This window comes from Molothrus ater, chromosome Z, assembly GCF_012460135.2.
Source record: "Molothrus ater isolate BHLD 08-10-18 breed brown headed cowbird chromosome Z, BPBGC_Mater_1.1, whole genome shotgun sequence".
Taxonomy (NCBI): Eukaryota; Metazoa; Chordata; class Aves; order Passeriformes; family Icteridae; genus Molothrus; species Molothrus ater.
The window spans coordinates 21519517-21533566 of record NC_050511.2 but is presented as its reverse complement, the minus strand read 5'-3'; the positions used below and the strand labels follow the sequence as shown (position 1 = coordinate 21533566).

The window sequence follows — 14050 nt, the reverse complement described above, 5'->3', positions numbered from 1 at the left end:
CTTGAGTAGTCTCAGCCCATAGAGTAGAAATGCAGTACAGCCCCAACAGTCCTGAAAAAGGTGTTGAAAATCACCTTTTCACACTTCTCATGTCCACTTCCAGGACATGTCCCATGTAGAGCAGCAAACTATGCCACCTTGTCCTATAATCACCAGGCAATATCCCTACTCCAAAACTTTCTGGTGAGCTGCCAAGGCCAAATCCAGATTCTACATTCCATCAGCTGGGCCCACCTGAGTGGGGTCTGGCCACAGGTTAACATGACATCTCCCAGATCCAAAACCCAGAGAAGTATTAGACACAAGTTATGTCACAAGAGGTTTAGATTGAGTATTAGGAGCAATTTCTCCACTGAAAGGATGGTCAGGCACTGGAACAAGGTTCCCAGGGAAGTGGCAGAATCACCATCCCTGGAAGTGTTTAAAAGATGTGTAGATACAGCACTTCGGGACATGGTTTAATGGTGAATATGGTGCTGGGTTAACAACTGGACTTGATGATCCTTGAGGCCTTTTCCAACTTTGACAATTCTATGATTCCATGAGCCCAAAACACATCATTCAAGCCCCTGCATGTGACCCATGCACAAAAGAAGGGAGAAAGCATGCAGGAAGGAAGAGGAAACAAAGAAATTAATAGCTCAAATTACCTCAGCCAGACCTGGGATGTACAGTACTTTCAACTGTTGATTTCAAGAACACAGCAAGGGGGGTGGGGGGGTGAGAAGAAAAGCAGAGATACCTAGGACATAAAGCTTGGCATCTATTCTTCACTGAGAAATGTGCACCAGAGAAGAGGAAGAGAAGGCATGGCTGGTAGCACAGATGGGTACAGGTACCTGTTAGTTTTAAAGGCTTGCCATGTCTAAGTACTGCCCACACAGTGAAATGTTACCAAAGAACGGGACTCAGAAGACCACTGTTCCAGATTTTCACCAGTCTCTTGCCTGGACAGCGAGGGAGATTATGTGAGTGACCTGCAGATCACAGAGAACTATGAACTTGCAATTTTTCTCTTCGCTCCCACTGGCACTAAACATAGAACCAGGGCTTTTCTTTCATAACCAGGACTGCTATCACAGACTTACTTCAACCTGTATCACAAGTTGTATGTAAATACTGCAATCAATTCTGCAGTATCTCAAATAAAGTGAAAAATGGGATTTCCAGGCAGTGATAGTACTGGATACACAGTTTCATATTTGCTGAAGTATCACAAAAAAGTAGCACAAAATAAATACAGGTGAACACTGATGCTCTAAAATGTGCACTATAGTTTATTTCATTAAGAGTTACATAGTAAAATCAACCTCAGTGAACCTATCAAGTTTTCTGAGTACAACTCTAAAAAAGTGGAACAGCCTTATGAACTAGCAAGTACTGCTATTGCATCTGCTCATATCATCTTTTGATGCCAGTCTATTTTTTTTACACTGAAACTTCGTATTGCTTCATAGTGCTTGATAGAAGTGTTTGATTACTTCCATATCCTTGCCAAGTTTTTATTCAATGAAAGCCTTCTGCAGTTTAAGAATGAGACAAATGAACTGCACAAGGATTTACAAAAAGACACCACACAAACTGATAAAAGTGAAGTGGAACTTTTCATACAGTTTCTATTACACTTTGCAGATACAAACAAAATCTCCCCACAACTTTTTTAAGTTAAAGAAACAACTACTGCACTTCAGGAGGAATCAATTCAGTGCTGCAGTTCACCTTTAGATATAGTGATTATATTACTTGCAGATGAGTAAAAATAACTAAATCCCCCACCAAGCACATAGAGCTTCTCTCTAGCAACAAACCCTCTGATGACACAACATTCCATTTTAGAAATGGTCCTTCAATAAAGGCACTCACTTTTGTAGCTGATGGTTCCACTAGTCTCTGACGGTGGCGTGCTGAGCTGAAATGACTCTTCTGAGGCGTCCCTTCCTGACAGTGAATGAAGAAAGGAGAGGAAGAACAGAGGAAAGGGGAGCAATGGATCGTGGAGGGGATGGAATGGAAGATGTTGGAGAAGGGAGAGGAAGAGTATTTAACTGAACTGTATTTTCACTAACTTTGAAAAAGTTTTATTACATCGATTTAAGTAATACCACTGTACAAATATCAGAAAGAAAATTAAGCATCTTCTTTAAAAAGCAGCCTCTCAAGGCTTTTCTAGATGTATTATTCACACACATTTAATAATGCTGTCTCCTATAAATCCACATATATACACATGTACACATGCCTACTTCATTTTCAGATACACATATTAAAGTTAAACATTCATTTCACTTTCCCAAAGTACACACATTATCTTACATTTTCTATATCAACTTACACAGGTAAACACAAAAACCCCATCCAACTGGATTTATGTTTCAACACAAACATCAAAATCTCCTCTAGCAAAATAAGATTTTTTTAGATTCATATTCTCTACCCAGACCTGCAATAATCACCTTAAATTCTAGAGACTTTCACCTTACAGAGATTAATGTCCTTGCCTGAGAAAACTGAGAAAGACCAGGCGCACACAGGTGAAAGGTAAGTATTTTCTCTTAGAAAGCAAAACCTGAAAGAGCATTCATCTGAAAAATAACCTGAAACTGATAGTCTTCATTACATGTGCAATACAACAAGAGATTTTTCCAGGATATGAGATACTGGTTCCAAATCCTCTACCTGCTTAATATCCAAGAGTCAAAAGCGCAACATTTAGTGTCTTCCCTAAGAAACTTCAAATATGCTGTGTCAATCTCTCCAGAAACTTTCCAATTTTGAAAGCCCCTCATTGCTGTAGTAAGTACAAACTCTACAGTCCGTTATTTCCAGTATGTGTCTGAATGGGAGAAGATATGGGTGAAGAGCCTTCTTCTAATCACAGGAATCAGAGGATGAAAATTTATAAGACTTATTTTTTCTTTCTTTTTTTTTCCTTTTTCTTTCGGAACCAATACACAGTTCTCTTAAGAGTCTTCCCTGGGAAAAAAAAGTCACAGTATTTTAAAAATATAAGACAGACCTGCTCCTATTTCTGAAAAGATATTCACAGTGTTTTTTAAATGAAAATACAATGCTACTCAAATATTTTTCAACATCTCAAGACTTGTTTTTCAAAAAGCATTTTTATAAAAGTAGTTTTTTAGACCTCCTTAACAAAAAGGCTTCAACTTCTGGCATGACATCACAGAACAGAACCAGCCCTGTAGCTCAAAAAGATCCAGTGGAAGTAATCAAAGATTACAGCCACCATAGGAGGATAACGTCACAATTCACCAAATCTACAACAGAAGTAGTGCAAACTAGCTTTAATCAATGGAACCAGCATTACAGAAAAAGTAATTACCCAACACTTGCCTAACACTTGGTTACAATTACAGAAAACTGTTCTGCTGATGGCAATGTACTTTGGTAACATTCCATTACTGGTGTAATGGACTAAAATCAGCAGTAAGTACAATGGCCAGAAGGTAAAGAAGACAGTAAGGAAGACCTTTACATTTCTTCGTTAACAATTTCTTTTAAAAATTGTCAATGCCCTTGCCATTATAATCTAACATCAAATTTTATATAATTACCAACAGATGCCTGAAAAGGGTCTCCTTTCCGTCACAGCTTGGAAACAATGGTAGAGTCAGCTTAACCTGGACATAAGCTAGCAAAAGTGCTGAATTTCAGTGGCCCTACCTTCTCCCATATTATGGTTATTAGCTATTCTAACATGGGATCCTGTACTTAACTGAGAAACATGGAATTCTTCTTCCCTTATTCACATTTTTCTTTCTTTCCTGTCTCTCCTTCAGAATGCTTTCCAGAAGCAGTTGAGAGCTGGCATGAACACAGGAAAAAACCCAATACAGCACCAATACAATTTCAGAAGCAAAAATGTGTACCTAAATTGATGTGATTACTCCTATGAAAAAGGAAAGTCAGAGTTCAGACTATTAAATGTTTATGTGGGCTGTTCCTTCAACCATGCCATCCAGTACAATATCCTGAATCAGAATATATTAACAGTTCACTTTTTAGCCCAAAACAGTCAGGGTAGACTTCATGCAATACCATCCCATGTAGGGATGATAGTTTATCATCAGGACATGTGAAGGTTCAACTAAGATCAACAAGAGATTAAAAAAAGCTGGAAAGAAGTTGGCTCTTTCACTATGGAAAAATTAGATATAGAGCATTTGAAGGCATTAGAGACATTAGACTGTATGCATACAAGTTTTGCATCATAATGTCATGTTCCTTAGTATTGCATTTCAGCTGATAAAAACAGAAACCTTCTGCCAATGTCAGCAGTAGGTACTCTTCCATAAAGGGTTGTCTAATAAGGGCAGACAAGCCAGAGTCAATGTCACAAAGACACAGCAATCTTTAGAAAACAACAACAACACCAACAACAAAAAATACCCACACCAAAATAAAACCTACATGCTGAAAAGACTTAAGCATTCAGAGTCACTGCAGTTAGCACCAGTAAAGCACATACAGTGGATCCATGATACCCTTGAAGGATGAATGTCCTTTAGAGAGGAAGCAGTCAGCTGCAATTATAAATTGATATACTAAAACTACTGTCAGAAAGCTAAATCCTTGCAAAAGCCAACACGATTCACATCAACAAGGACAGCTAAAGGAAAAACTGAAGGATCCTAAATAATTCTGTGGTAAGGTGTTTTAGTATTTTAGTTAGGTGGCATGCAAAAAATCGGCATGGGAACAGAGAGACAGAGGCTTATTTCATTTAACAGGTGAGTAATCCAAGAAATAATCTTGTGGGAAACACATGACTTGCAGTAAGAAAAAACAAAACAAAACAAAAAAACCTACATAAAACCAAAAACACACACCCCACAAAAAAAAAAAAAAGGCAACACAGACAGGGGCAACAAGTATTGCACTAGTTTATTTCGAAGTCACAGAAGCCTGAAAATAGCTGTGAGGAGAAAATATGCTTTTGGCTGAAGAGGCTGGTAGCTAATTCAGCTATGTATAGGCTCTAATACAGATACCAAAAGCAGTTTCCATTAAGAGCAGCTACCATTCACTGTGTGGCAGTTCTCATGAAAACAGCAGTATCAAGAGAAAAGCAAAAATAGCAAGTGACACAAGCATGTGGTCTTATCTGAAGAGATTTCTACCTCCAGACTGAAGTGGCCACAGACCTCTTTTTTTCCTCTCCATTTTTATTAACTGCGAGACCAAGATCTGAAATAAGAGTGGCAAAAAATTCCACACAGAGGAGTTGAATTCACCAACAAACACCTCAGCTGGTCTCTGATAGATCTGCAAGTATTTAGCACTGAAGTAAAAATAATTCACAGACACAATTCCATCCACATCAAGCTGGGCAAATCCTTATGCTGACAAGGCTATTTCGATGTTTTTACATTAATGAGTGTCATACTGAAGAATACCTCCTCACGTGCCCTCAAACCATGATTGTTCTAAACATGCTTCCTTCCCCAAGACTAGCCCTGGGCTATCTCAAGATACATCTGCGCACAAGCCCCATCAAGTCCCTGCCACATCTTTAAGTGTCTTATAGAGGTGACTGATACATAGAGGTGTGCTACAGAAACGACTGAGCATCCTAGCATTTGAGTTTAGCAACAGCTACAGCAAAAACTTATGGCCAAGACCTGCTGTCATAGCCAAGACTGTATCTAAACCTTTTTTTACTTTCCTTTACATGGCAATCTACCTCCTGTTGTATAGTGTCTCACACTAGATGCAGCTGTTCTATTCAACTACCAAACCACTACACTGTATATTTTTAACTGCTCTGAAGATTCCTTTTTTCTTTCTTTCTACTGCAATGTTAAAATGTTACTCTGTTACAATTCATCTCTTTAGAAGGGCTATGTAAACACAGCTGTGAGGGTACAGCAAAAATACAAGAAAGGACAAAGTAAATAAGAAAATTAGGAACAAAAATTATGTGTTAGAATGTGATGTGTTTAGTCTGATTTTTCTCTTTCTTTCTTTCTTGCCTTAAAAGGGCCAAGATATCAGCAACAAAGAATGCCATTCAACTTCTGATAGCTCAGTAGTTTTAGGATATAGCACAGGAAGCAGTAAATATTGTGAGATGGCTACATAATCAAGTAATTTCACATTACTAAAACCTTCAACAGCAGCACTGCAACACTAATTTACCATATTACCCAGTTATGTTTTTATTAATTATATGACACAATTCAGAAAGTCAGCATGCTACATCAGCATTAGTATTTCTTTCTACACAGCTTCCGGGCACAGGTTACCTGCTGAAGGGATCTGTGAACAACACCAAGGCCATCTCTATCAGATATCTGCTTGGTAAAAGCTACTGGTGATTAGACTGGGTCCATCCAGTTATGATCATCTCATACTTAATCCTTGAAGTGTTTTAGTAGATAAAATTTTGACATCTGTTTTATTCTATTACGTTCTATCTGTTATAAGGTTATGTCTTATCTGCTGTAAGGTCACCAGTAGCCTTGCAGTCTTGTACAAATAAATTTCTCTGTGTTTCAACTTACCAGAGATAATGAAATGCTATTCCTGTTTCAGCAATAACACGAGACTAGGAAAGAGGAAAAAACAAAAGATCTAGGGAGACTCAAAAGGTAAATTATTCAAATTTTGAGTGTTATGGGTGCAGATTGGTTAATCAGCTTTTCATAATGAAAAAGGAGGGAAAAAGAGTAGTCCTTACAGGCACTGGGGCCTTTTTCTCACAGAGATTAATTCAACTTATTAGAACAATTTGATACTTCATGAGAGATAGAGGTAGCAGGGATGTGCACAGAGGGAGGGAGGCTGTACACATTTTGCTCTCACAAAAATTCACAAAACTAGACAGCAGAATATACTCTGCTTACAGGCCATGATACTGAAAATTCACCAACACTTAAAGGGTATACAGTGTGGAAAAGCTGAATTACTCAAGGTGACATGCAAATAATGCAACAGATTGATGATGAAACTATGAGAATCAATTTAGGCAAAGACAGACCAGCAAGTGTTCAGAAGCTTGGAACTTACCCTTCTGATAACATACTATAATCCAAAAATGTCTCCAAGCCCTTGTGCTGGTGCAAGAGGTAACAAACAATGCAGTATAACCCTGCATCGTAGTCTCCATGACTTCAAAATATGCCAATTTCAAATTACTCATTTTTATAAAACAGAGCAGCAGACAGTAGGCAAATCAGCATGCCAAGTGTGGGGGCAGGACCATGTTATAAATTGTAACACACAGTCCTTTTCTCTCAGCTTTAGATTCAAGCAAGTGCGAAATGTTTTGAGATTTACTGGGGGGGGAGGGGTTCATTGGTGTGGCTTGGTTTTTAACTACTAAGATGTTCATTTCCTGCTGATGTCCACTGCCCCAGAATTTGAATTTTGGTGTAATACTTGACTAGGCTCTGAGCCAAGCTTTATAGGCTGATCAGGAAAGCTCTTTCTGCTTCAGAGGCATCTCACAGCAGAAAAAAAGCACAGCTAAATAAGAAAGATTTCGACATAGTTAGGGAATTTAAAAACCAGTCATAACTGTTTGTCAGTTATTTGACAAACAATGTCACATTATGGCACAACTGACAATCCTTACAGCCAAGGGAAAATATCATGTCAATAAAAAACAACACACATGTGCAGTTTCAATTTTGAACAGTAAGAAAACAAACCCTTGAAAGCTATCTCCCAAACAGAACACGAACCAAAGGCCAGGAATGCATCTTGCAGCAATTAAGCTGTTAGCAACAGAAAGTACTGGCAGACAAAAAAACCATCTCAGGTAAATTTCTGTATCCCATTCTTGCAGCACAGCAACAGATGTTAAATTCTGAGTAACAAAAATGTGTAACTAACGTGTTTGCTGAAATTGCTTGGCAGTCTAACACATCAGTGTGCCAGACACTCTCCCATTAGCACTCGTAGTTATGGCACTCCCCTCTTCTCCCTAACCACATCCGGTTCTATGCAGACAATCATTACAGCATTTGAACAAAGAACATTGGGCCATTTTGAAGGAGAAAAGGGCAAGAACTAATTTTTGACAGGATCCTCATTGATTACTTCATTTCTTCACTGGTACTAGAGAGAACACACAAGAAAAATGGGTGCTTTAAATAAGACCTCTTTTCTAGAACAGCTCCTTTGCAGAAACTCATCCATTTAAAAGTGACTGAATCTTCCCCATGTATCTCCTGAGAGCCTGAAGACTGGAAAACACACCTCACAAACCTATAAGCCAGACCAGCTTTACTGGATTCAGCATCAGAAGAGGTTAGTATTGATTTGTAAGATAGACTTCACATCAGAAAGAAATCATATTGAAATAATTGAAGGTGTCTTTAGGGTGAAACAGGCAATCAAAAAGCATACACTACTACATTTTGCAGTAGTGCTAAAAAACTAACTGGAAGCTTCCATTCTTCCTCTTAAAATAAAGGAAGAGGCATAAGGTGCTACAGGAACCATTAAAAGACATCAGCCTTAAGCATACAAAAATAAATACACAGGAACAGAAATGTAGAAAACAAAATGCATGCACGGAAAAGGTGGTTGTTCTCTTGTTATTCTACTCTAAAACCCCTGAACACCATAAAAAAATCAGACAAAAAAATCAGTTCCGAAGTCTTCTCACAAATGCTCAAAAATATTCAAGTCCTGATCTTCAATCTCAATTAGATAAGACTAGCATTTTCCTGTGACCATAAGAGGAATGTAAGAAAGAATGCCAGAAGAGAAAACGGAGAAAAACAAAGTTGGCATTGCTGTTTAGGCAAATTGCATGCAACATAAAACAAATTCCAAAGACTCATGAAAAAGAATTGTGCTGAAATATGAGGAGTAAAGCAATGCAAAGTCCTAAGAGCAAGAAAGACAACCACTATCTGAGAAATTACGCTGAAGCAACAGTCAGTCAAGATGCTGCTCCAGTCTAGCAGGCACTAGTCTCTTCAGAAGATCACAGTCATATGCAATGAGGTCTTTGCAGTTACCTCATACAAATACATTTGTTAAGGATTAAATTTCTTATCACAACCACAAAACAAAGCACTTAAATGCAGTAATACCCCCTACTCAAGTCATAGATGTGATATGCTCTTCTCTGCTGCCAATCAACCCAAAAAATTTGTAGATTTTGGCTACCCTGTCCTGAAAACAATTTTGAACTGTTGCCTCCAGACAGTAGCAAATACTCATGACTAAAGTAACAAATATTAAAATGCTCTTAATGCTTGAATGTTAAAGCCTTCTATTTATCATTGTCAGTCTAATAATACACCATACCTGACTACTACTTTGCTTACACCAAATAAACTGTGATATTCTTCAATGTTAAAACACAACTACATCCCTCTGCCTTGAAAAACTGAAAGAGACGAGCACATGAATATAAAATCAGAGTAACATGAAATGTAGCTCTTACTCTTGTCACAAACATTTGCTCTAATTTTTCATTTATATTATTCCTTCCTTATTGAACTTCTCGACATTTACTAAAATCTCAAAAAAAAAAAAAAAGTAATTTACAACTAAAAAGCTGGGTTCCCAAGGGGCACTGAAGTCCTAAAATCAATTTTCCACTCATAACCTAAATTTTCCAGCTGTGCTCATGAGTGTTGTATTCATAAAAGATAAGAGTTTGGGGAATACTTCCAGGTTCTTCTGCACACAAATTCTGACTGCTGAATTCCCCTAATGTATCTGCACAACTTGGGTACATACCACGAGGCTTTTTTTAAAGCAACTGAAATGGTATTCTTCTAGTGGCATAATTTAAAGCAAAGTGGTAAAACACCTTAAAAAACCCTTTACACGTCAAAAGAACTCAGAAGTTAAAGCAAGCACACACTTTCATACAATTAGCACATTTTCCTCAGTTTTCACATAGAAAGTTACACTGAGGAACAGGAGAGAATCTACATTAGCTGAAAAACATCTCCAGATATGTTTCTGTATTTGATATAACATGATTAATCTGTAGAGAATAGCAAAAATATTCAAATACACAAAACACATGCGGAAACATGCACACTTCAAGCTGTAGCTTTATAGGACTAAAATACTATCAGAAGACATGACATTATTTCCACAAAACAATACACTCCAGTCAATTTTACAGGGCAGATATGCTGAACTATTTCCAGATTCCAGACAGCTGAAAGTGAAATTCAAAAAACATGTATTGCTTCACAACAGTAACTACCAGTTACCACAAGCTCATCTTCTAATCACAGACCATCCAGTAAGTTTGATTACTAAAACATTTTCTTCAGATTTGATCACTTGCAACATTTTTTTTACAGAACCCAGAGAAGGATGGAATATTTCACATTGTGCTGCTAAAACCGGATCTCCTATTTCTGATAGTAAAGCTTAAACTTGTAACATTTTTCAATGTGCATGTTCATAGCTTTGAAATAATGTCTTGGTTGGGGAGGGTAATCAGATGTCATAGAAGTGTTACGTAACATCCTTATGAAACTAAGCCAAGCGTATATACACAAAACAAAGGAATTTCATAAAGGACAAAGTACTCCAAATAAAACATGCACTGTAAAAACCTGGAATTTAGCTGCTAAAGTCTCTGAAGAGCTTGTTTTTTATCAAGGGCACAGACAGTGAGTGCAAGTATCCTTTCTGTCTCTAATCCCAGCTATTGTATGCCACTGAGAAGCACTAAACTTTAGACCTAAAATCAAGGGGGACTTGAATGAAGGGAATCCAAGAGGAACACGAGTTACAAACTGAGACAAAGTAATTGAATAAGATTACAGAAAGCAAGAGTTGCTGACAGAAGACAATGATGTTCTGATTTACATTGGATGAAGCAAGGATCCTACAGAGAATAAGGTTAGCATTGCAGAAGTTAGTGCTACATGTATAAGAGGAAAAGTAAAGCCAAGAAAAACGAGATCAAAAACAATTATGAAATTGCGGTATTGAATGCTCTGCTTTGAAATCATAGCAGTAACTTACAGATTTTTATGTAATTTTAATGTTCAAATGAATAATTGGTACTGTTACAAGCAATTTGAAGCAAATATTGCCTCAGTCTAATAGAAGGAATTATTAGCATCTGAAAGCCTGTGGGCAATTTTGAGAAAACTGCTAACTTAACAAATCTAAAACTTTTGACTTTTAAAGCAAATGTACTTTATCAGTTGGTTAAAGCAAATCTAAAATCACTATGTAAAATATGACACATGAACCAGCATCACAATCAAAACTGCATCAAATTGAAAGGAAGCAACTTACAAAAGATTTGAAAAGAAAATACAGATAATTACTAGTTTCATTAGTTGTGACAAAGTAAGTAAAACCATTTGTCAAACCAAGGACATTTCATGGAACTTTATTTAAAAAATCCTGTTTCAATAAGCTACTGTCCTTCATGCAGCTATTATTCCTACTGTTACCAACAAAACAGGCAAAGAAAAAAATAAATTTTAAAAATCCACACAAGTAGATTTTGGAGATAAGCCAAATGACTCAGAAATAGGAGCTAACGAGTACACAGAGGATGCCAAAACTGCTTGATTTTATGACCCTTAGAACACAACTGTGACCAGTTCAAATCATTAGAGACTCTACCACTGAGCTCACCGAAGGATTTGACACAAAGAAATGTTAAGTTTATGTTTCGCCTTCTAAACCTAATACAAAACAGTCAGTCAGCTTTGTGACATATTGCAGACTTTATCAAGAAATGTTGCTACAATTATCAGAAGGCATTAGTAAGAAGTGTGATATGGACTACAGGCACCAAGTTTGGCCCCACACCAAATATTTTAGCTCTGAATGCAGCATGGTGCTCTCTTTCCTTTTTTGATATTGGACTCCGAAATAAAGTGACCACAATACACAGAAAAGCAAAGACAGAGTGAGGGGGTGGGGGTGTTAATCTGAAAGATTAACCCTTTCAGAAAAGCTTTCACAGCTCAATAACAGCAAAATACGTCTGGCACAAAGTTTTTTAGAGGGCCTGACAAACATAACAATGCATGAATGTCTGGAAAGTAGAGGTGAATAAACTGATGAAGAGATTGCACACTCTATTAGGCCTGCACAAGTGACAGCTAAGAAGGAGAGGAAATACGTTCTTTATCTCAGTATCTCTTCTCTTAGGAGGTTGGTCTTTAACTTTCTAACGGCAGCTATCACTGCCTATCACTATTTAAGCCATGAAACCATCTATTCAAACTTTAGGTACCTAAGATGCCCTGTTTTCTATAACAGTGTACAGAACGACTCCAAAATAAATATGGCTCTATCCAGAAAAAAAAACCACCAAAAAAATTTAGGGTTTTTTTACATTTTACATCTATGTATGTTGCTCATGCAATGCACTCATAAAATGAAAGAGCAAGTATCACAATTTAAGTAGTTCTGAGTAGCTCAATTACTCCAAAATTTTTGAGGTTTTAGTAAATGTAGAAAAGTTTAGTTTGCAAGTGTGGCCCCTTTCAGGCAGGTCTGGGCACAACTACTAAGCAGGGCATTAATGCAGCGTGCAGACACACAGCTATTCCCATACCACACTGGAAGTGCTACATCTGTCTGCTTCTTAACTGACTAATCTGAATCCACTGCAAACTGCAATTTTTGTTAGTTTGTTTGTTTTAAATCCTTCTCTGGTTCCATGCCCTCCACAAAATTTTTCTTACACACACACATTGAGAGGCAGAGGGATACATGAAACCTGATTCACAGTTACACAACTCATCTTTGATACTGTAAAACCATTTCCACTAATACAGAAACACCAGCAGAAACAATGGGTAAGGTCTCTCTTGGCTACAGAAGAACACTGACATATACAGTATTCAAACCAGTGAAAATTAAGAACCCTGCCAGAACCTCATCTGTAAGACTGACTTTTACACCCTTTTTTCTTCACTTTGCAAGAGACACCAGGCCAAATTCCAACTAATGATCTTCAACTTTTATCTTTCTTTTCCTCAGCAGAGCACCCAAACACAAACTGCATTTAGAGAAGAGATAGTTACGGCCTACCTCTTTCCTTTCCTCTCCTGTAGAGTGTGGCTTCCAAGATAACCCTTTTACTTCACACATCAATTTTCAGTATTTCAGAAAGAATTCTTTTCAGTAAACCTTCTTCTCCAAAGAAATATCACCTGCTTAGGAGTTGTGAGTAAGGCCATTTTTTCCATGAAGTTCTTTCCTTTCTTTCTGATTTCTCAGTAAAAGCATTTCCCGTTGAGCCAATAAGCAAGCACTTAGAAAAGTCTGTAAGTATGACTTTTTGCAAAGGTCTCAACAATTTATGCACCACATTTCAAAACATCTATTTGCAAAAATAACTGTTTTCCTGTACTGAAGACAGAAGAAAGGAGTAGTCAAGGCTACATAATGACTGTGCCCCTTGCCATCCTTTCTAGAAACACATGGAATTGGTATAAATTGATTTTCTCAAATCCACAAAAATAGCAACTTTCTATTTACACCACATTTTCCTTTACATTGCCTACTTCCATTTCTACAGCAGTAAGTCTGAATTTTGTGATTAAATTATTTTTACTTCATACCCATTGCCCCCTCAAATCAATGCATGTATTAGATTTCCAAGTGGAATTTTCCATGTTGACTATAATCATATCACTGCAAACAATGCAGTGCAGTCATCCTGAATTTAAAGAAGATTCCCTATGAAAATTTTCCAGCGTTGAAAAAAAAAGTGTTTATATACCTAGAGAGAAGAAAAGAAATAAACACAGCATTTTCTTTGACATTTGAGAGGTTTCATGTACATCTGCTTTCTCTGCTGTTGGTCAATTTCTCTGCAAGTCTAATTAAAAAAGCTCATGTAATTACCTAAAGATTTACAAGACACTGTTTATGAACCACTTAAGGGAGAACTGAAATTAGCAAAAGGAAAAGTGAAGGTCCAAAGCATCTCTCTGACAAAGTGAAAGGTTAATCAGCACTGGAAGCATGACTGAAGCTGGCTGCTTCTGACATTAAGGTTTCTCCCACATTCCCATATCCTTACAGATTCAGGGAAATATGTGCTACCTTTACCATCCATGTCTGG

General features: G+C 37.3%; 1 protein-coding gene across 1 annotated transcript in view; it reads right to left on the bottom strand.

Moving 5' to 3' along the window:
- Positions 1-14050, bottom strand: part of MAST4 (microtubule associated serine/threonine kinase family member 4) — a 278816-nt gene that overhangs the window by 163087 nt on the left and 101679 nt on the right. Inside the window, exon 4 of the mRNA XM_036402886.1 lies at positions 1864-1938. Coding sequence (XP_036258779.1) covers positions 1864-1938 — 75 coding nt within the window. The remainder of the gene's footprint in view (positions 1-1863; positions 1939-14050) is intronic.